General features: G+C 48.0%; 1 protein-coding gene across 4 annotated transcripts in view; it reads right to left on the bottom strand.

The window, feature by feature from the left end:
• SORL1 (sortilin related receptor 1) overlaps positions 1-8,629 on the bottom strand; it is a 166,799-nt gene extending 158,170 nt beyond the window's left edge. For all 4 annotated transcript variants that reach the window (XM_047753214.1, XM_047753215.1, XM_047753216.1 and 1 more), the window contains exon 1: positions 8,210-8,629. In XM_047753214.1, the coding sequence (XP_047609170.1) occupies positions 8,210-8,485 (276 nt within the window). In that variant the 5' untranslated portion in view covers positions 8,486-8,629. The remainder of the gene's footprint in view (positions 1-8,209) is intronic.
• Between the last annotated feature and the right edge of the window lie 15,242 nt (positions 8,630-23,871).

Raw genomic sequence — 23,871 nt, 5'->3', positions numbered from 1 at the left:
CTCCACCCACAAGATGTTCAATGCCTCTTCTACTAGGGGGGTCGGCGGAAGCCCCTCAGGCGCCCCCTGCCAGCTTAACTCCCCAGGCCTGTGACGATAGCTCTTCACCTCCATCCAGCACTCCACCTCCACTCCTGACTTCTCCTCTAAAGATCCGAGGCCTAGTTTCTGCAGTAACCCCTGCCTCGCCTGCAGCAGCAGCACCCCTGGCCAAATCCAGCAAACCACGTGCTCAGTTAGCACATGGCTTTTTTAAGAACTACGCAGTGAGAGAACTCCAGGGAACTAAATATATACAGATGAGCTAAGTTATAGGTACACAGTCTCATGTTACTCAATTAATTGAGCAGAGGCTTAAAACATTTCAAGTCTCTTCCAAACACTGCCCCAGTTTCCCAGGCCACTCACCCACCTCCATCCTCAGTCCACACGCCCAGCCGCCATCATCCGCTTCCTCCACAGGGATCCTGGGGCAGGCCTTCTCCCCACATCCCTGGGGTAGACCCATGTGGAACTGTCTTCCCTGAATCCTCTGGGGTAACAGGAACAGGGTCCTTTACTATCCGGGCCCCTGTCCCATAGATGGCTCATCTCACAGACACCCACCGGAGGCTCCCCACTGAAACAGTCCCTAAATTAAATTAGTCTTTTTCCCAAGGTTGTTTTTAACCCCAGGCCTCCAAGTGCCAGCAGTTTGTCTAGGCTAATCCCAATTGCTTCTGGGCACAGAGGTTTCACCCTGTGAAAAGTCTCATCATGACACTATTCAGCTCCCAGCCCATCAAAGTAGAACAGCTCTCACCTCAGTACCAATTTAACATGTCAAAATCCCTGTTCTGGGCCTGTCCATGGGCTCACGCCCTCGTTTATTTTATGTAAGAACCACCCTAGCCACCGTCCCCCCTTGGATCCAGTTACTTGAGAGCAGACGGTTTCTACGCAACAGGCTAGCCTCTTCTCTAAATAAAAGAAGCAATATTGGCTACCTTCCTCATTTAAAAATTTTAAAAGGAGGGAGGGGAATAATAAACCACCGGTTCCCCCACACAGCACAAAACATGGATGATATAAGCACATCTTTTTATTGCCCTTGTCTGCCACTCCGATTTGGGACATAATCACATCAGCCGGCCTTTCTGAGCATCCGTAGCTGAGTTTTTAATCTCATTCAGGGGGCTGGAGATAAATCATCATGAAGGGTCCCGACTGCCGAGCTGAGCACCCGCAGCGGCAGAGACAGCAGCGGCATGCAGGGTCAGGGGGCCAGCAGGAAGGCGGGGGCGGGGGGGGGTGCCCAGGCCCTGGTGAAGACCACCCGCCCTCCACTGTCTGTCTTCATGCCAGCCTGCAGGGCTACAGGGACGGAAGGCAGCCCCAACTGTGGCGAGCTAAGACAATGAATGGGAAGCGAAGGGCAGGGTAGGAAGATGGCCCTTCCTGACTAAACAGATGTAAGGGATCTGCCCACCACACGCCCCGGACAGGTGGGCTGTCTGCACAAGGTCAGGTCAAAAGCAAAGGCACAGAGGTCAGTCTTTAGGCCCAAGTCCCCGATGGGAGGGGACAGCTCTGCAGAAACGGCCACTAAGATGAACGGGGCACCCCCGGCCTCCTCCCCAACCCCCTGATGCAACCGTGCCCAGGAAAGAAAGGCCATGGACTCCCGCCACTCAACCCCGCAGCCAGCAGCCGCCAAAACCTGGGGTTCAGACAGCAGCCTTCAAACCCTCGCTTTCCCTCCCCTGTTTGTGGTAGAAACAAAGGCAGGCCTTGCGGTAGCCAGGGCTCCTCTCCTGGGTGGAGCAGCCACTGCCAGGCAAACCCCTTAAAGCTATGTCCACGGGCCACGTGTGGCCATTTAAACTTAAATGTAAGTTGATTAAAATTCAATGAAAGGAAATAAATTCAGTTCTTCGGCCATATCAGGCACATTTCAAGTGCTCAGCTGCCACAGATGGCTAGTGGACCCATGGACCGGCACAGATACAGAATATTCCCATTGTCGCAGGAAGATCCAGCAGAGACCTGTCATGAGGCCAAGAAGACAGGCTCTTCCGGTTCCTGGCCAATAGCAATGACATGACCATGGATGTTATCATTACTACATGGATATTACCAAAAAAAAAAAAATCAGGAGTTCCCACTGTGCTGCAGCAGGATCAGGGGTGTCTTAGGAACACTGGGACGCAGGTTCAATCCCTAGCCCAGCACAGAGGGTTAAGGATCCAGCGTCGCCACAGCTTTGGCTTAGGTTGAGACTGTGGCTCGGATCAGATCCCTGGCCCAGGAACTCCATAGGCCATGGGGCAGCCAAAAAAGGGGGAAAAAAAAAATCAAACAAACAAAATTGCCTAATAGATAACAGAATTTTGTAATTACTTTTAACTGCCTATTGGAGTCATGATTGTTACAAAGTCCTATTTATATGGAACCCATCCCAAAATGCACAAAGCATTCCTCGTGCTACAATACAAAACAACTAAGGGTCTCCCAGTGACATAGGATGGAACCCAAATCTTGATGGTGAGCAGCAGCCCATCTGCCTCCTCTGATTTATAGGATCATCATCCACTTCGATGCCAGAAGGCTGCCAAGGCTGCCTCTTCCAAGGCCCAAGGTTCACAGGTCGATAAACCAATAAATTAGGTCGAAATTAACTGCGGCTCATTTTAAACTGAGGGAAATTGATTTTTGCATCTACGTGGCTGGACTGAATATGCCATGTGCCAGTGGACTCGGGTGTACAATGCACAGAAGGTTCTGTGCTCAACAAAGAAAATGAATGCCTCAGCCACGTAGCCCAGACCCCTCTGCTTTAATATATTTCTATGCAGTGAACTCTCAAATGGTCTGAATTATTGTCAAAAACTCTAAACTCCACACTGGCTTTCGCTAACACACTTATGCCAGCCATTTTGCATATCAGCTGCCCAAAGGATACAAACTCATTTTAACATTCACCTAAGCAAAATTTAATGAGGAAGGTAAACTGATGCTTTAAAAAAAAAAAAGGCTAGACGTTCCTTGGTGGCTCAGCAGTGTTAAGGATCCCCCATTGTCGCTGCCAGCTTGGGTCACGGCTAAGGCATGGATTCAATCCCTGGCCCTGGAACTTCCACGTGCTGCAGGCGTGGCCAAAAAATAAAAAGACTAAATAAATACATAACAAAGGCAAATAGGTTAGTTTTTAGATTTCCTGCTCTCCAGGTTATTTGTATGTTCCTATGCCTATTCATTACAGTGGACAGTGCAAGACTGGCTCTATCGATCTCTAAAGCCTGGGATTAAACAACCACAATACAAAGAGGACTGTCATCCCTCAAGAGGAAAAGACCAACATACGACCATGCAATATGTTCCTACAACATCCACCTTTTGCTGTAGGATGTTAGTTGCCATTAGGTCTCAAAGCAATTTCTTACGCGTACTATTCACTCCATTTTACAGAATATAAAGAAAACATTCTCGAAAGGAACAGGCGTGCAAACAAAGATCCGTGACCTCTATATTCTAATGTTCTCACAAACCTGGGCTCTACATCTTTGGGGTACCTTTCCAACTACCAAGAGAACCTGCAGGAACCCTCAAAGAAAATGATATTTCTCCCCTGGTCTGGGAAAAGTAGCAATCTATTTTATACTGTGACACTTCGGGTAACACCCTTCCAACTGACAGTCATAACACCATACAGATATTTTGGAGCCAGAGTTAATTTCACTATTCATGATATCAGGGACGATGATAACAGAAAGCCACTTCAAGTTTCAAAATGTATGCCCACACATGGCATAGACACGTGTGGACCATTTTTGAAAGGACATACAAAAACCTGATGACCGTGGCTGTCATCTGGGAAGGGACACTGAATGAATGAGGACCCATGAGGGACGGAAATGTACTTCTCAGTACATATCTTTCGTACAAATATTGTTTTATAAACATGTATTATTTACTGAAACCTAGATAAACAGATTGGATGGCTTTTCATATCCTCCCTTTCATGCTCCATCTCCTCACTCCTCTTCCCTGTGTCCTGCTCCTCCCACCCTGTCCACTTCTCAAAGCTCCACCCACCACACCCCACCAAGATGCTATTAAATAGTGGCCAGAGACAGAGCCAAGAACTGTGCCCGAGGCCAAGCAAGAGGAGGAAGTTTTTCAAGGTCACACCTTTATCAAGCCAACCCAACATGCCAAGCAACCCTTCACCTACATAGAAGTCTACCTGAAACCTCAAATGCTCTGCCTTCTCGTCTTTTGGAAGCATACAGGTCAAATGTCCTAACTTCAGAATCAACCAGCCAATTCTTTTCCAAGCAAGTGTATCGGACGCGAATCTGCCCCAAAGAGATCTAAAGCTAAACCGTCTTCCACCCCCAAAGGACGCTCTTTGTGTGGGGGATTGTGCTGTAATAGACACTTTATTTTCAGTTTCAAATCAGGACACTGAATACTCCCTGGCCTCTAAAAAGCAGGAATTATGAAGAGAGATCTCATTGGAAGGAAAATAAACCTGTAAATCCTGTTAGGCTTTGCGCTTCATTCCAAAGGATTTTTCCCCAAAACAATAACCATTAGCAATACCACCACAGCCCTAAAAGGGAGCATTCTGTACAAAAGAATCCCAGCTCTTCGTTCAAAATAAACCTCAGAACAGCACAGGAAAATCAGGGTTCCACGACCCACATCCTGAACCAACTCATCTGCACTCTGTCTGTGAGCTCGCCACAGTCCTCCTCATATATTCCTTTTCTATAACTTGGAGGGACTTCCTACCCCTCAGGCCTCTCTTCTTCCAGATGAGCAGTCAGGCCACAAATATTCATTAAGGGCCTCCCAAGTGCTAGGGACACAGAGAAGAGACTTGATCCAAGAGGCAAACAGGGAGACGAAACAGGTAAACAAGCAATTAGAACACAAGGCAGTAAGGGCTATAACCAAGTTTTTGAGAACTCTTCCCATCAGAGCCTGGGAATAAATACTGAGAGGTATTCCTTGGATGCTGAGGAATGGAATGGGGGTTTTGCAGGCAGAGGCAGAAGCAGGGGAAGACCATTTGAGGCATAAATACTGAGAGGGAATAAATACTGAGAGGTATTCCTTGGATGCTGAGGAATGGAATGGGGGTTTTGCAGGCAGAGGCAGAAGCAGGGGAAGACCATTTGAGGCAGAGGAAAAAGCAGGTGGCCCGGAGGCACGGAGCTGACACAAAACCAGAAGAAATTCGGTGTAGCAAAAATGATGAAAACCCCTTTCTGGGACCTGGCCTTTTTTAGAGGGGATGCAGCTAAGTCTAGCCTACTCCATAGGTTAGCAGAGCCAGGGAAAAAGAACCGGCACTGACTCCAACCCAGGGCTCTTTCTCAGATGCAAAAGCCCTTCTGCTCCCCCTCCCTGAAGCTGGTGGCCTGAACATCACCCCTGGGGCTTCTTCCTTCAGGCAGCTTCTGCTTCCAGCCCTAATCTGTGCTGCCAGGCATCCTCTTAACCTCACTCAAAGTCGGAGAGCGGGGAGCTGCAGAGTGTCTGAGCCCACCGACCCTTTATCCCTTCATCTCCCATGCCTCCCATGGCAGACAACCCACTCCCACCCCACTGAAGACCTGCGGCTGGTTCTATAGTGCGCGGGTTTCCTCATTTCCTGTCCATACGTTGACATGCCTGTCTTTGCACCTGCTTCATCACCTCCTCAGATTATAGGCTTTCTGAAAACAGGGATGAAAACCTTCCCCCACTATCGGCACCCCCATCTCTATACAGAATCACACTGAATTCAAGGGACACTAAAGGAAAACATTGCAATTCCTTGCATTTAAAAGTTAAAGGGTGGGGGTTGAGGGGAATATAAAGTGGGAAACTGGCTTAGGGCTAGAAGCAGAACGGTCATATAATTTAGAGTCTGCATCCTGACATCATTGCAGGTGAACACAGTACTTCTCATAACCAACAGGGACAACATATACAACAAGTCTGTCCCCAGGAAAAGAGAGGCAAATGGTCACCTTCGCTAGAAAGATCATTTCAAAAGGATGGGAGGCCCTCCAGAGCTCCAAGAAGGACCAGTCAAACACTTTCAGCCACTGATTTCTGTGTTTGCAGTCTGAAAGGTCTGCACCAGACAGGGCTTGTGGCAGAAAGCCCAGGACCAGGAAGTCCTTCCTTCTATCCATCTCAAATCCTTACAGATTCAAGTTAATCCCACTTTCATTAACCTCAGGGCAACTGAGAACAATGGCACAGAGGGGCAGCCTTACAGAAGAAAACCACTGCTCAGTGTCCTCACCGGTGGTAGGAATTCCTCATTATGAGTCCAACTCTAACCTTCCAAGGAACCGAACTCAATTCAACCCAATTTCTGGCTGTCCCAGAAATATAAAAGCTGAGGGGTTTTTTCACGGAGAACACAGTTCATCTTCAACTGGCCCCAAATCCCCAGGACCTTTTGCAAACCTGACCCAAGGAAGAAATGACACCTGTGTGCATTTTTTCTTGCATATTTTCAAGCAGCCTATAGTTGGGACGGACCTGAGCCCTGGAAGGGATCGTCTCTGCTGCTCCCCACCCCCAGCCCCCAGAAAGCTGACTCAAACCCAAGCAGAGCTGGGCTGACTGGGGAGACTCGACAAACAAGGGAGCCTCTCTTCCTCCCTCCCCCAGCCTCCATCAGGATGCTGGAGTCCCTGTGGAGAGCAAGGACCTTGCTGACTTCTTTCAACAATACAAAAAAGAAGTTTCAGATGGGGGTGGGGAGGGAAACAAGGATCTGGACCCACGAGGGAGCCAAACAGGCAGGCTCCAGCAGCCCATGCCCACCAGCAGTTGCATGCCCCCTAGCATACACACTTGCCCAAGGGGTGATGATAGATGGAAGTCAAAAGCTCGCATCCCCTCGCCTCCATTCCTACCCCCTCCCTTACCATATACATTTTATTTCAGAAAGGAGTTACTGAAAAAGCACTGTATAAAGGGAGAGCCACTATTTGATCCCTTAAAGGTCGCTGAGACAATGCAGACAAAACCTAAAGAGCAAGCAACTCTGCCCCACATGACCTTGGGCTGGCCACTTCACCTTTCCCAGCTTTGGTGGCTTCATCAACAAAATGACACAATAGGCTAAGATGGTTTATAATGTTCTTCTTCGTGGCTCCAAGGGTTGAACATTTAACTCTGTATATTTCCTGAAGAAATGGCTAATGGAAAATCAGTGAGCAGACACAGAACCTCAGGCTAATTTTTTTTTTTTCTACTCTAAAAGGAACGTTTTGATTCTAGAAATGTGTAACTCACCACCTCCACTGGTGCCCCCACTTTCTAGTTTTGCTGATGTCAATCTCAACCACAGAGCTGGCAGTCTCCTGAGGCAATAACACAGTCAAATTAATTTCGCCAATGCTGATACTAACCCACAAACCAGTCTGCAATTGCCGGCAGTAAGTCCGGCCATAAAAGTGAAATTCATATTACTTATGATCTAATAAACCCATTGCCTGGATAGAAATAAATCACTTACTGAATAACAATGCCCACCAAATTCTTACAGTCTTTCAAATCCCCAAGTATCACGTGGGATGTTACTGTCCAAAAACAAAGTCAGTATTTGGGGGAAGGGGGTGGTGGTGCATGGAATGGATAGAATCTCACCATCCCTACTTGCCCCCCCCCAAAAAATTAGCCCTTACACACACACACACACACACACACCCCTCTTGCTTTGACTGTACCAACAGAGTCAAGCTTTTGGGTTTGCCCACCTTAATGGTGGTTAAAAATGTTAAGTGTGGAAACCCCCTCCTCTGACTGTTCTGGGTAAATGTACTGCAACTGCAGGGTGCTCGCCGCCTCCGCAGCCAACTGATGATACACTAAAGAAAGCCCGTTTTTATCCACACGTAAAATGAGGCTGCACCCCTCCGATACCTGCCAGAAACTCCACCGGTGAGCACACACCATGGGGAAACAGGCAGTGCACCCCGCGAGTGCCCTGGAATCCTTGGCTAAAATCGACAGGAAGAAGGAAAGATCAAGGCGATTCAAGCGCTGATGGTTGTACTCAAGTGAGGAAGGGAAAAAAACAAACGCCAGCCGGGAAGTCCCAGCGGTGCCTGCACCTGGGAGGCGACAGCCAAGGATGGATGCGGGGGTGCGGCAGCGCAGGGAGAGAAGAGAGCCGAGGGGAGCCGGGGGGGGGGGGGGGGGGGCGGCCGCTCACCTGTCCGTACACCTGGATGGGCTCGGGCTGCAGGGCAGCGCTCCGTTTCCTCCGGAGCGGCTTCTCGTCCGCCCCCCGGGGCGCCCCGTGCGCCCCCAGCCGCAGCTCGCGCGGGTCGCCGCGCACCACGAGGAAGCCCCGGTCCTGGGGCCCCGGCGCGCGGCTGCCGGGCAGCGTGTACGGCCAGACCTCGCCAACAGCCCCGGGCAGCAGCAGCGCCATCAGGATGAAAAGGAAGGGGAGTCGCGACTCCCTCCTGCTGCTCCGTGTCGCCATGTTCGGGCGAACGCGACCGCAGGTGGCGCCGCCGCCAGGAGAGAATGTGTAGCGCGAGGCCGGGACGCCGGCCGGGCCGGGGCCGCGCGCGCCGCTCCCGGGGCTCCAGGCCGCCCCGCTGCGCCCGCCGCCGCCGGGTCCCGCTCCGCTGGCGCGGCGCCGTCACGTGGGAGGCTCGCCGCCGCGGCCCCTTCGCGCACTTTCTCCGCTGCGGCCCCTCCCCCACGCGGGGATGGGGAAGTCAAGGCAGCGAGCGGCACGCGGCCGCGTCCCCTGGCTGGCGCTCCTCCTTGTCCGTCAGCCGTGCGGCAATCGAGGGTCGCGCGGGGCTCGCCCGTCCTTCCTGGAGTTCTCACCTCCTCTGCCCCGTCGCTTCGAGGTCGACCTCAGCCGCGGCCAGTCTGCTTTCCTAACTGCACAGTGCCCTGTCCCGCCACACGATCACCTCCCCCGCCTCCTGCCGCATCCCCACCTCCAGGGGAGCGCCGAAGCCGGAGACAATTAGCTCAGAGGACGCGGCAGGCGCATTAGAGTTCAGATGAACCCGCCCCCATGGTGGAACGCACATAGTTTGAATTACTCTGGGCACCAAAACTGCCCTTGATCAAGCTAAACTGCCCCTGCCCAAGCATAGTAAATATACACCCTGCACAGAGGCAGTAAAAGCAAGGGCACGTCTGTCAAGGGACTCGCCACACCTGAAAGGTCCCACAGTTGCACAATGGTTTCTTACAGGAATACCTGCACAGGACACACAGCTCCCAGCACAGTGGCTTACTTGTGACCCACTCCTGGGGGACTGATCCCTGGGCCACCCCACCTCAACCCTAAAATGGACACACACACACCAGTCCCTTCAGCCCACAGCCAACCCTGCTGCAAGTCCAAGGTGGGTAAGGCTCGCCACTGGGAACGGGAGGGGCAGACATCTCAAAAGTCAGGAGGATAAGACTTTCAGTTATCCCTGCTTGCAGCTTGAAGATCCAGACCTTCTTTGAACCACAAGGAGATAAAACTGTGGTTGGAACTGCAGAGGCAAACCCAAGGTCAGTATTTTTTCTGCAGGTTTGTGGGAAGAGCCAAGCCCTGTCTACTCTGGCCTCCTCTGTTTTTATGGTTCACTGTGCTCTGGACTCACACCCTGGTTTTTGAGGAGACAGAGGAAACAGGACTGAAGGAGAGACTACTTCTAGAGTTCATGAAAGCCTGTGGTTTAGAGGGAAGAGAAGATGGTCAGTTCAGTTCCCCACAATACTCCTCATCCTACACCCCCCAACCCCCCACACCCCCCACCCCCGCCTCTCCAGTTAACAGACCTTCCCCTAAGTAGCACCATACTTGGTGACAACCTGCCAAAGGAGAGATAGCCTTTGCTGACTCCCTAAATCCAGCCTTCTCCCTCCCTCTCCCACCCCATGCCAGACTTGCTGGGGACATGGCCTCAGCTCCCGAAGTCCCCCACCTCCTCGCACCCCTGCCTTTCTCCCCCATCCTTTCTGTCCGTCTCAACATAATCACAGAAACACCCAGTTCTCCCTGCCAAGCAAATCACCTATCCTCTGGGAAAGCCAATGAGCCACTGCCAGCCCTCACTCCTCCTCTAGACCAGCTGCCTTGTCAGTAGCACCTTACCAGGTTGTGGACCACCCTGTCCCCCAGCCCACCCCCAAGACCAACAGCAAAGCCTGTCAGCCCCCATTTAACCCCCAAGGGAAAATGAGAAGAACACGGCTGGAGGCAGAACACCCAGCAAATGGTTCGATTATTGTTTATTTCAACATATATTTAATGAGAACCTTCTCTACAAAAGCAAGCCTCAAGAGTCCCAGCAGAAAACATGTGCCCCCTAAGTGTGGATTTAAAGACAGGGAGCTGCTTTTCCCACACAAGCCACTGGCTTGAGGTTCGGATAGCAATTCTCAGGGAGGAATTAGGAGGGCATGGCCAGCTACTTGCTGATTTTGATTTGCACTGTGGATGCTGGAGAACTGGAGAGAATGCTCAAACATGGCTAATTTACTCCTTGAAAGCCCTCCTCTGTAATCATTATCTACCCTCCAAGCCGTTCACAGGTGGATAATCAGCAAACCCTGAGACTGTATGATCGTCATAACCACAGAGCATGGTGGGAAATGCACTGAATTTTGAGTTAGAAGGTCCACTTTCTAACTTTGGGGAGCTCAGTCTCAGAGCTTCAGTTTTGTCACCTGCAAAATAAGGGTCTTGATCCCAGCCTCTCGCACAGAACTGCTGAGAGTATCAGAGGAGAGAATGTATATAAAAACAAAATTTCCGCCTTAATTGTGAAGGCCCCTCATAAAAGTATTGTACACAAGTGGCGTTAGAAACATGGATTCTAGTCCTGCTTTGTAGCTAAGTTACTGTGTGCTTTTTGTCCTGGTCATCTGGTCTCTCTGGGCATTGATTTCTTCACATGTAAAATGAATAAGGACCTTGTAGCCCTGACCAGTCTTCATCCCTTCAGGACCCCCACCTGGGCATGAGATGGGAGCAACCACAGGCCAGGGCACCCAGGATAGGGATCGCAGCCGAATTGTGCAATTGAGCAGGATGTTCCTCCCAGCTTCAAAACCGGATCTGGGTTTGTAAACAAGCCACCACTTCCCCCCAAGCCTCCCAAACAACATCAGACTTGGGTGGGAAGGTAGACCAAGAAAAGCAGGATCCCCATCCCCTGCGCCCCTACTTGCATGGCCTTGTTCTTGATGCTGCCCAAGGTCAGGAGGGAAATCAACATGTGTGGGAATTTTATTCTAGACTGCTGTGTATGAAAACTCTTGTGCCTAGGGTCAGACTTTAGATGACCCTCCTCTGTCCTTCTGCCCCCATCTAGGCCATCTTGAGCTAGAGCTGGAGAGGGGGCTAAGGAAAAACCACCGAGAGGTCATCGGTGTCCCACATTTTATCCAGATGGAGTCACAGGTAAAATAGCAACATGGACCATGAAGATGAAGCAGGGAGGAAAAATCCCAAAGACCCCCTCCCTCTCTCCCTCCCCCACCCCCTACTTCCCTCCCTCCCCCCATGGCCTTCCCTACTGCTGAGATCTCTCTGCTCACCCTCCCTCTCTGCCCAGTGTGTGGCCTGACCAACGTCTGTGCATCCTTCAGTTTCTAAAAGTTCTCCCTCCATGGAGTTCCCTGGTGGCTCAGCCCGTTAAGGATCCACCATTGTCCCTGCTGTGGCCCTGGTTGCTGCTGTGTTATCAGTTCAGTCCCTGGTCCAGGAACTTCAGCATGCCATAGCCAAGGCCAAAGAAAAGAGAAAGAGGCCTCCTTCTGCACTTAGCCTAGGATACACCACCTTGCTTCTTAGAGCAAGGCTTTAAGTCCCCTGCAGTCTTGGATACCTTCTCTCTGATCCCATTACTTATTTAATCTCATTTTCCTCTTAAAACTACAAGCAGCAGGAGGGCAAAACCAGGTTCTCCTTGCTCTAGTCTACACTCCCAGTGATCCTGGAGTGTAGTGCTCAGTGCTCAGTGACATAATATGTATACGAATGATGGGAGAAGTCATCCCCGGGGCCTTGTGAGGGTTGGGGGGTTGTCATGGGACAAAGATAGCTGAACCTCAGAGCCTGACCATCATCGGCCCTCCACCACTTCTTCCTCCCAAAGCTGCCCCGCCAAGTCACAACCAGACCTCTGAGTCCCTGAAGCAGAAAAGGGGCCCACCCTGCACGGCTCGGTGTGGCAAACTTTACCCCCTTTCCACATCACTTTAGTCAAGTAACTGCCGTTTACTTGACCAGCCAGCGTAAGCTAGAAATACCCTCCAGCCCCAAGGAAATAATTTTCTCCCCCCGCTGCTGCTGAAAATGCCTCTAGTTAAGGCAAAGTCCAGGATAACTGACAAGGTTTATAATACAGATGCACCCAGAACAGAACAAGTAACTTAAGATTCTCCCTCTTGAATACATTAAATTCAAAGAGGAGGTTCTGAAAATAGTAGTAACTTACTTTCGCACAGCAGTGACTTATATTTGCATTATAACAGCATTGTCTAACAGATTTCATCTCATAGCAACGCTTTAGGGGGGCCAATGCTGGGATTATCAACGCTCCATTTTTACAGATTTTTGAGAATGAAGGCTCAGGAGGAAGGACTTGGCCAAAGTCACGTCGTTGGGAAGGTCTAGGCCCAAACCGAGGTTCTCTGACTTTTTCTATGTCCGATATCCCCCTCGGAAAGAGAGAAGAGCTGGTGTTTCAAGTCCTGGGTGGGGGGGTTGCAGAGAGAACCGAGATGGGACAGAAAGGAGAAGACAGGTGCCAAGTCCTCACCTCTCAGGACCTGCTCTAACCCTCCATGAACCAACCCCGGGCACCTAGCCAAGGCAAGATGCTCAAGCCGAGAGTAATGTTACATGGCTCACGGGTCAGATCCTGTTCTCTCTGATTTTCTTGAAGATAAATGGAACGAGGGATTTGGTTTCCATTTTTCAGAAAAGGGATTTGGGTTGAACACCTGTGAAGGAATGCAGGTTTTAGAGACTTCCCTCGTGTTTTGATTCCACTGCATCCCCTGGGCGTCTGGCCTCTGTCTCTCAGACACTCAACTTCTTGAGTTTAGGTAACAACAGCGTGTTTAGATCTTTCTCACAAAGGCTGTGAAGATCTGGAAATTTCTTTTTTTTGTCCTTTTAGGGCTGCACCCATGGCATATGGAAGTTCCCAGACTAGGGGTTGAATTGGAGTTGAAGCTGCCGGCCACAGCAACATGAGAGCCGAGCTGTGTCTGTGCCCTACACCACAGCTTACAGAAATGCCAGATCCTTAACCCACTGAGCGAGGCCAGGGATCGAACCCTCATCCTCACGGATCCTAGTCAGGTTGATTACCACTGAGCCATGGCAGGAACTCTCTGGAAATTTCCTTACTGATATATAGAGAGAAGGACTGAGCCTTCAGCTGGTAGACAATGGGGAATTATCTTCTTCCCCAGGAATAGAGAATGGGACTCACCTGCTGGAGTTTGGAGTGAATGGGAGGAGTTAAAGCTGGAGACTTTGAAAGCTTCTGAATAATTGTTTATCAAAGGCTTGTGTATCCTTTCCTTGGAGTCCTGGCAATACAATAACAGGGAGCACAGCTTTAGGCAGCTGGTAGTCAGGGAGGCACCACCCAACTTATAGGAAAGGATTTCCAAAAGCATGGGAGGCTTTAGCTCAACAGATGCCCTTAAGTGGTCTGGGAGCTACCCAGACTTGGAAAATAGGCTGGCTGGCTTGCTTTTTGGCCCACCTCTCTTTCTAACAAGGACCTAGGATCCCCAGAAACCCTCCTTCCATTGTCTTTCACCAGTTGGAATGAGATAAAAATAGGAGTTCCCGTTGTGGCTCAGCAGGCTAAGAACTGACTAATATCCATGAGGATGGGGGTTCGAACCCTGGTCTTGCTCAGTGGGTTAAGGATACAGCATTGCTACAATCTGCAGCGTAGGTTGAAGATGTGTCTCAGGTCTGGCCCTGCTGTGGCTGTGGTGTTGGCTGGCAGCTGCAGCTTCAATTTGACCCCTAGACTGGTAACTTCCATATGCTGCAAGTGCAGCCTTAAAAAAAGGAAGAAAGAAATTAGATAAAAAATATTCCCCATGCCAGGCATTGTTAGCTCTTCAAATAAAAAGTCACTTCTTCATTCTGCCCAAATTCCCCAGTAGCCACCCCCCCAACCCCTGCTACCTTGATAGATGCCTCTCTTGAGAATTGTGTTCCATTACAGCAGCTATCTTGGTACTTACCTCTTTTTCTAAATTATGATTGGGTCTTTGGACCTATTCTCCAGCTTTGTACTTAGGTATCTATCCAGGTAGGTTGAAACGAACAGCTGAGGTGAGGGCAGTGGCGACCCTGCCCGCATCCCCACGCCTCACACCCACTGGCAGTTTTGAATCACTGCTCTTGAGAGACACAATTTCTCATTCTTGTGTCCAGGTCAAAGGATGCTGGAAAGACAGCTGAGAGTTCTCCCAGGACCAGGTGAGTCAGCCTCCCGGAGGAGTGAGTCCTTCCCTTGCCACACAATTTTAGGTATTGACCTACTGCCCAAGGATGGAGATGATAGGGTACACGTGTCTGTTAAAAAATATCCAGCCACCGCCAGAGAGAACTTGAAGAAAGCTAAGACAGACATTTGAAGAAAGCAAATAGCGGGAATACGTGAAAACAAGAGTTCCCATTGTGGTGCAGCGGAAATGAATCCAACTTGGAACCACGAGGTTGAGGGTTCAATCCCTGGCCTCGCTCAGTGGGTTAAGGATCCGGTGTTGCCCTGAGCTGTGGAGTAGGCTAGCAGCTGTAGCTCTGATTTGACCCCCTAGCCTGGGAACTTCCGTGTGCTGCAGGTGTGGCCCTAAAAAAAAAATTTTTTTTAAAAAAGGGCTAAATAAATAAATAAATAAAATTTAAAAACCAACCAACCAAAAAGAAATAGGTGAAAACAGCATTAACTAAACAAGGAAGGCCATTAGGCTGAAGGGGCTCTAAGGCTTTGGTGGCCTTTGTAAAGCAAACTAAAACCTAAGCCCATACTTTTCTTAAGGTTAAGAAATCGAAACCTAAGGACAACCAATCACAAGCAGCTGACTAAGCTTTAAGCTATAGCCAATCAATAATTTCCTTTCTCTGCTTCCTCGCCTTCTCCATCCGTCTTTCCCAGCTCCTGTGACCCAGGGCTCCTCATGGTTTCCAGTGTGGTGCTGCCTGATTTGAATCAATTTTTGCTGAAAGGAACTCTCAAAATATGTCTCATGCTCCAGTTTATCATTTAACAACAGAAAGAGATCTGTTTTGAAAACAAAGATGATCAATGGATTTGGGGAGAGTGAAGCGGGGAAAAATTTCTAGAGAACAGGACCTTTTGAGCTGTGGTCTCCAGTGTGTGTCGGGGGTGGGGCGTAGAGGGGGAGAGGGCTGGATTTGCTGTTTCCAGGAGGATCAGGAAGTTACTTCCTGGGTCTGAAGGGAATGTAGAGCAGCTTCAAGGTTAGAGGGTGGTGGCACAGTAGGGTGTGGGAGCAAACATGTGGGGCGCTGCCCATTGCCAGAGGCCAAGGAGGCAAAGGGCAAGAGAAACCAAGGAGAGTCTTAACTGCGTCAGGACTGTGGTCCAGGGGATTTATGGATGCTGCACAGCCAGAGCAGCCATTTCACCAGGACCATAGCCTGGGCACCTCATCACCCCTTTGTTCACCTCCTGCTACCAGAAGGCACCTGTTTATCACATGTAGGCTTTTGCACAGGGCACCACACAGATCACACCACTCCCTGTCTGCCGTCTTGAAATCCATTACACCGGAAATGTTGCATGGTGTCCTCAGCTTGAGTTGACACCTGTTAAATGATCACCCCACCGGACTCAAAACTGCAAGTGCTTTTAACAAAGCCCTGGATAATGGAAGACATTTTCTCAGAGCCCTTCAACGAATTATATTAAAATCTTCCTCCACACCCAATACATGACTGAAACTGTGATTAGGGTTTGGATTCTACCAGCAAGTCCACTCAGAGGCCAGTGCATTCTCAGCTGGGGTTTGACACCAAGCCATAGTTAGCCCAACCACCTCAACGGTTATTTCAACAAGAACTTCAGTGCTAAATTAGCAGTGGATTTTGTGTATGAATTTTCTTTGCATTCTAACATTATGTAAATGAAAAGCTCAACGAAGTGCAAATTAAGACTATTCTTAATTCTAAAAGGCTGCTATTCTGTGATAATGACGCCATGGAATACTTCACAGTCTGCCAAACACGGTGTGTGGTTCCTTATTCGCCTCCCAGCAGAGGGGCACCCACTGTGGCCTCATTTTTCTTCTGCCCACTAAAGTCAGCTCTGACCCTCCACCCCTCTTCCTGCTCATGATTTAATCCTGCCATGGTCATTTAATCACATATACAGAACATGAGGTTGACATGGGAACAGGATGGAGAGACTGGAGGCCCCAGTTTGGATATTAAGGATCCAGCTCACCTGGGTTTATAGACCAGCTCTAGGAGTCCCCACTGTGGCTGAGCAGTAACGAACCCAACTAGTATCCATGAGGACGAGGGTACAATTCCTGGCCCTGCTCTGTGGGTTAAGGATCCGGCTTTGCTGTAAGCTGTGGTATAGGTCACAGACGTGGCATGGATCCCGAGTTGCTGTGCCTGCGGGATAGGCCGGCAGCTTTAGCTCCAATTCGACCCCTAGTCTGGTAAATTCTATATGCTGCACAGGTGGCCCTAAAAAAAATTTAAAATATATATATATGTATATAAACCAGCTCTGCTGTCAACCTGCGGGGCCATCTTAGGCATCTTCTCAGAGCCTCATCCTCTTCAGCTGTCAATGTTCTGCCTTCCTCTGCAGGTTTAAAGGTTGAAGATTGTACATGTCAAGGCTTCATGGTACATAAAACGTAATGATATCTATGGTTAGTATGGAAAATTCAGATTAGAGGTTGTTGCTAAATCATTTTGCCCATTCCACAACTGTCAGGATTTATTCGGGTTTGTATGTGTCTCATCTACCCAGTGACATGTTGCCATACAAGCAAGTCCCGGGTGTGGTTCAGCCACGCATGCAAATATTTCTTTTTTATTTTTTCACTTTTTCATTTTTTTATTTTTTTCAATTTTTTTTGCTTTTTAGGGCCAAACCTGCAGCATATGGAACTTCCCAGGCTAGAGGTCAAATTGGGGCTTCAGCTGCCCCGCCTATGCCACAGCCGCAGTAACATGAGATCTGAGCCGCGTCTGCAACCTACACCATAGCTGGTGGCAATGACAGATCCTTAACCCACTGAGCAAGGCTAGGGATCGAATCTGAATCCTCGTGGATCCTAGTTGGGTTCATTAACCACTGAACCATGAAGGGATTCAAACCACACAAACATTTCTTAGCAAACAGGCACTGTGGCATTCCTGCAGCCTGTTCTTGGAGGCTCTGGGCAGGCCCTGCTCTCGGGCCTTACCTCAATCCCCAAACCCCTTGCAGGATCCACCAAATTCCAGGGCAAATCAGGCAACAGAGTCTCCCTTTATGCTGAGGGACATGAGACCAGATGAATGATCCCCAGTAAGCACAGCTTTGGAGGTGTTAGCCTGCCGTTTGCTGGAGTCTTACTGCTTGTCTACTTAAGCTCATTCCAGACAACCACATTTCCTAGGCAGCATCCTTTTCCTCAAGGAAAAATTATTCCTGGTGTCCCTTTTGGTAATTCCTGCATCATTGGACTGAGAGTGAGATGATGATATTGCAAGAGCCACCTCTGCAGCCTGGATGCCTGACCAGGACCCTTCAAATGTTAACTGTAAGCCCCTGGTTCGTATTACAATTAACTCATACACACATACGTGACACTGTTTATTTTAAAGTATTTAAAGTCAATTATAGGCAAGATGGAAACTCTGAATAAAACAAGCATCCAGAGAAGAGAGATGTACATTATCGTGATTTACAATAGGAAATATATATTTTGTCTTCATCGCATCTCTAACACAGAGCTCCTAGAGCCCTGTTCCTAGGTGATAGTCTCAATAAGGCGTCTCTTGTCGTTTATAACAAGCCCCCTTCAACCATGCCAGAGTTTATGTTAAGGAGGTGACTTTTGGAAAGCCCCTAAGGAGGGGGGCTGGTTGCCATGGGAACCAACCCGGATTAGAGGGTTGGAACTTTCAAGCCTACCTCCCTGCCCCCACCTCTGTGGAGGGGAGGGGGCTAGAGGTTAAACCAACCATGGATGGCTAATGATTCAATCAACCATGCTTCTGTAATGAAGCCTCCATAAAAACCCAGAAGGATGGGGTTCAGGCAACTTCTAAGTTGGGGCACATGTGGAGAAGCAAGAAAGGAGAGAAGGCAGGGACACTCCATGACTTTTGCCCACGCAGTGTCCTCTGCACCTCTCCCAGCTGGCTATTCCTAAATTATATCCTTTTGTCATAAACCAGTAATCCAGTAAGTAAAATGTTTTCCTGAGTTCTGAGCTGAGTAATCAATTTTGATTAATTTCCTGTGTGGCAGATTCATCAAACTTGAGGAGGGGGTCATGGGGACCTACAATCTATCACTGATTGGCCAGAAGCACAGGTGACAACCTGGATTTGGGATTGGCATCTGAAGCGGAGGAGGACAGTCTGTGTTCTGAACCTGGGGATGGCGTCAGAACCAGGTTAAATTGTAGGACACCAGCTGGTGTCCCAGAATTGCTCAATGTGTGGAAAATCTGTCTATCTGGTGTCAGAAGTGAGGGAGTATTGCAGCGGAGTGTGAAGTGTAAAGTAACACACACGAGTGTGTTTTTCCTTCAGAACCACAGATTCTCCTTCAGTGGGAATGGTCACACCTGCCATTTATTTAAAAGTCTCAAGCCTAGAGAGTAGAATCCTGAGTGTAGCCAGGGCAGCACCCTAGGACAGTCATTTGCCCTCATCAGGAATTCGTGCCTCTGGAAGGGTCAGCTAGGTCCTCATTAGAAAGCCCAGACTCCAGTGGCAGCTATTACAAGTGTTTTGGTTATTCCCCTCTCAATCAATACAAGTGATTTTTAACTCATTAGCATAACAAATGTTAATAATGGATTTTCATTAGTGGCATGTGCATTAGCATAATGAGTCTCAGAAATGGGCTCTGGGTAGTGGATTCAGAAGTATTTAAGACATATGGCTCGTGAAAAAGATTTTACAGACACACCCATTCGTTGCATAAACAGGTGTAGGGATTAAGCTGCCACACGGCAAATTAATCAAACGATTCTGCCATGGGGCTGGCAGAGTCTTGTTCACTGACTCACCCTGTGGGCTTGGGTCTGAGGATTCTGGTTGCCTGTTACCAACAGCTAGGAAAGCACATTCAAGTAAAGTGTGATGAGAGTACCAGAAAAGAGATGAGAATCGACGTGCCCTGTTACTAATGGATGTGTCATAAATGCCCGCGAGTGTGGCAGAACCTGCTGTGAGATTTGCTGTCATTAAAAGCTGGCAGTGATAGGAGTACGGGGGAGCGTGTAATCGTTTGCTAAGGCTGCCATAACAAAATGCCACAGATGGGGTGGCTGAAACAACAGAAATGTATTTTCTCACGTTCTCAAGCCTTGAAAGTCCAACATCAAGGTGTCAGCAGGGTGGCTTTCTTCTGGCCACTCTCCTTGGCTGGCAGATGAGCGCCTTCTGGCTGTACCCTCATCTGGTCATCCTCTGTGCAGCACACATCTGCCCCAGAGTCTCTTTCTCTTCTTTTCTTTTTGGCTATATCTGTAGCATGAAGAAGTTCCTGGGCCAGGGATCAAACCCAGGCCACGGCGGTGATTCCAGACCACAGCAGGGACAATGCCAGATCCTTAACCACTAAGCCACCAGGAAACTCTACTTCCTGTACTTGTAAGGACACCAGTCATATCGGATAAGGGCTCACCCTAGTGGCCTCATTTTAACTGAATCACCCTTTTAAAAAGCTTATCTCCAAATATGGTTCCCTTCTGAAATACTGAGGATTAGGGTTTCAATACATAAATTTGCAAGGGGACACATTTCAGCCCTCCAGATAATCTGTACCAGCTCTAACTTGGTGGCTCCCGTTATCAACCCCAAAGAACTAATGACTAGTCATAGGTTAACTGATTGAAGTCAGTTTTCACATGTGGCTCTAGAATAGTCCTATTAGGAAAGTAGGCTGAGGCTGGAGGTGGCAGGTCCAAGGTTCTCAGAATCAGTGCATGAGTTGTGGCAAACCTTCAGTTGCCTGTCACAGACCCAAAATGGTGGTGGCTCACACAAGACTGAAGTGTATGTCTCTTTCTCACAAACTGGCGTCTCAGCCTTGCTCTGAAACCGCCAGGTGTAGAGGTTCTTTTCATCTTAAAGGATTGAAATCTTTTTCTTTTTTGGCCTCACTGGAGGCATGGGGAAGTTCCTGGGGCCAGGAATCGAACCCCAGCCACAGCAGGGACAATGCCTCATCCTTAACTGCTACACCACCAGGGAACTCCCCCAGGTGCCTGCTTTGTCTGCTTTGTCCATGATGACTCCCAGGCACATCCTCCTCCCAGAAGGTAGGGAGGAGTAAGGGCACAAACCCAAAGTACACACATGGCTTCTGCTCACATCCTTGTGGACAGAACATTGTCATATGGTCATACCTACCTGCAAGGGATGCTGGGAGGTAGAGGCCCTATTCTGAGCATGCATGTGTCTTCTTACAAATCTGATGTTCTCCCCCCAAGGGGAAAACAGTACTGGGGAACAACCAACAGTTACTTCCAAAATGAGAGAGTAGTAACGGAGAGAGCATGGCTGAGAATGCTCTAGTTCTAAAAACATCAACATATTTGCATATTTGGGAGTTCCCATTGTGGCTCAGCAGATCATGAACCCGACATAGTGTATGTGAAGATTCGGATTGATCTCTGGCCTTGCTCAATGGGTTAAGGATCCAGCATGGCTTAGGTTTCAGATGTTTCTCGGATCTAGTGTTGCTGTGGCTGTGGTGTAGGTCAGCAACTGCAGCTCTGATTCAACCCCTAGTCTGGGAACTTTCATATGCCACAGGTGTGGCTGTAAAAAAGAAGAAAAAAAAAGAGAGAAGAAATATTTGTATATTCATTGGTAAATGTTCAGAGCTGTAGCCACTGAGCAACACCCCCCATCATCTCAGTCACCCTGCCCCTCCCCCAGGACACCATGAACTTCACTCAGAACCAGCAAGTAAAAGATTAATTAATGCCTGGTCCACAGGGGCCTCCTAGACCCTGATTCTGTCCGATGGCTTGTGACTATTCTGACTGATCCGTGCCCTTGTCTTTCTGACTTTTAAATATTTCGAATATAACTTGTGGGACAAATATCTGGGAACCAAATATATATATTTGTCTTTTTGCTATTTCTTGGGCTGCTCCCGCGGCATATGGAGGTTCCCAGGCTAGGGGTCAAATCGGAGCTGTAGCCTCCGGCCTATGCCAGAGCCACAGCAACTCGGGATCTGAGCCACCTCTGCAACCCACACCACAGCTCACCGGATCCTTAACCCACTGAGCAAGGGCAGGGACCAAACCCGTGACCTCATGGTTCCTAGTCGGATTCGTTAACCACTGCACCACGATGGGAACTCCCTGGGAACCATTTTTTATGAAAAAGTTGAAGAACTAGGGATATTTAACCTAACGTAGAGGAGCTCTGGCAGGGATAACAGCTCAGTCATCATCTCTAAACATAAAATAATAATCACTACCTTTAAATTTTCTTTTAAGTGTCTATTATGTGTCAAGACCTACACTGTGCTCAGTGCTGTATATGTACTGTCGCAAATTCTCAAAGCCATCCTGTATCGTGAGAATTATTTTCATTTCATTGAAAAAGGCACTGAAGACCAGAGACACTGAGTTACTTGCAGAAGACATACAACCAGATCAAGACTCAAAGCCCAGCATGTCTAGCTCCAAAAGAGAAGTTTTCTCCCCAGAGCCAAGCTGCCTCCTCTGTGAAAGGGAAAGTAGCCATATTCACATTATTTTATAGAGCAGAACTAAGACATTACAGGAGAGCCAAAAAGATAAGTTCAAAGAACTTCTAGCAGTTGTTATTAAAAAATGAAATGTGTTGGTGAGCTGATAGTAAATTTTGTATAGAAATGTAAAGGACCTAGGACAGTCAAAGCAATCTTGAAAAAGAACACCTTTGAAGGACTTACACTACATGACTTCAATACTTTCTGTAAAACTGTAGTAATTAAGAGAGTGTAGGATTGACATAAATAGATAAACAGATGGGAAAAAATAGTCTAAAAATGGAATCATATATATAAAATCAAATGTTTTCTGACAAAGGCAATACAGAGGGGAAAAAATCATATTTAAGTAGTACTTGAAAAATTGGACATTTATACAGAATCCATGAATCTCAACCCTCTCTTCACATCGTATACAAAAATTTGAGATGGATTATAAAACCTAAGGATAAAAACTAAACTGTAAACCTTCTAGAAGAAAATATGGGAGAATATAGTTGCAGGGACTGGGGTGGGCAAAATTTTCTTGGGCCACAAAAAACATAAAAAAAGAATTGATTCAATGTACTCTATAAAGTTTTTTTTTTTTTTTTGAGGGCTGCACCCAAGGCACATGGAACCCAGGCTAGGGGTCGAATTAGAGCTACAGCTGCCGACCTACACCACACCCACGGCAATGCAGGATCTGAGCCACATCTAAGAGCTACGCCACAGCTCACGGCAACACTAGATCCTTAACACAATGAGTAAGGCCAGGGATTGAATCTGTGTCCTCATGGATACTAGCCACAATGGGAGCTCCTCTAGTAAATTTCTAATAATCAAAACCCACTGATACTAAAATGAATAGGCAAGCCACAGACTGGGAAAAATATGTGTCTCTGACAAAGAACTCATCAACGAATATAAAAGAACTCCTATATATCAATAATAAAAAGGCAATATTTTTAAGTGGGCACAGAACATGGACAAAATACTTTGCAAATGAGAATGCATTTATGGCCACTAATACATAAAAAAGATGCTCAGTATCTTTGGTCAATAGGAAAATGCAAATTAAAACCACAACAGGATACTACTGCATACCCACTAGAAAGTTAAAGTTTTAAAATTCTGACAATACCAAATGTTAGAGAGGCTATGGAGCAACTGAATCTCTTATGCATTGCTGATGAAAAGATAACATGATAGAGCCACTATGGAAAACTGGCATTTTCTTGTAAATATTCACTCTTGTGGTCTAGGAATTCCAAAAGAAAAGACATCATACATCTACCAAAAATTGGTGTATGAGAGTGTTACTTATGGAGTTCCCTTGTGGTGCAGCAGGTTAAAGATCTGGCATTGTCACTGTAGCAGCTTGGGTCTCTGCTGTGGCTCAGGTTTGATCCCCGGCCCGGGAACGTTCACATGCCACAGCACTTTCATTCCACTCCCTCAAAAAGAATGTTAGTTGTAAGAATGTTCGTTGTGGTTTAATGTCTAACAGCCAGACCTTGGGAACAATGCAAATGATGATGTATAGGAGAGTGGATATACAAATGGAGGTATAGTCATGCAGTGAGGTATTGCCCAGCAATAAAAAGGAATACATTATTAATACATAGAGCAACAGAGAGGAATTTCAAAAATATTACGTTATGGAGAAAAAGCCAGGCACAAAAGAATACATGTACTGAATGACTCCATTTATGTGAAGTCCAGAACAGGCAAAACTGATCTATGGGAATAGAAATCAGAATTGTGGTTGCCTCTCGGAAGGTGGAGGGAGGGTGGTTACCAGAAGGAACGTGGGAAACCTGTGTGATGGTAATTTTCTACATTGTGATTAGGCTATTGGATACTCAGGTGTATGTGTCAGAATTCATCAGAGTGTACCCTTGAA

This window comes from Phacochoerus africanus, chromosome 11, assembly GCF_016906955.1.
Source record: "Phacochoerus africanus isolate WHEZ1 chromosome 11, ROS_Pafr_v1, whole genome shotgun sequence".
In the NCBI taxonomy this organism is placed as follows: Eukaryota; Metazoa; Chordata; class Mammalia; order Artiodactyla; family Suidae; genus Phacochoerus; species Phacochoerus africanus.
This window is presented reverse-complemented; position numbering and strand designations above follow the sequence as displayed.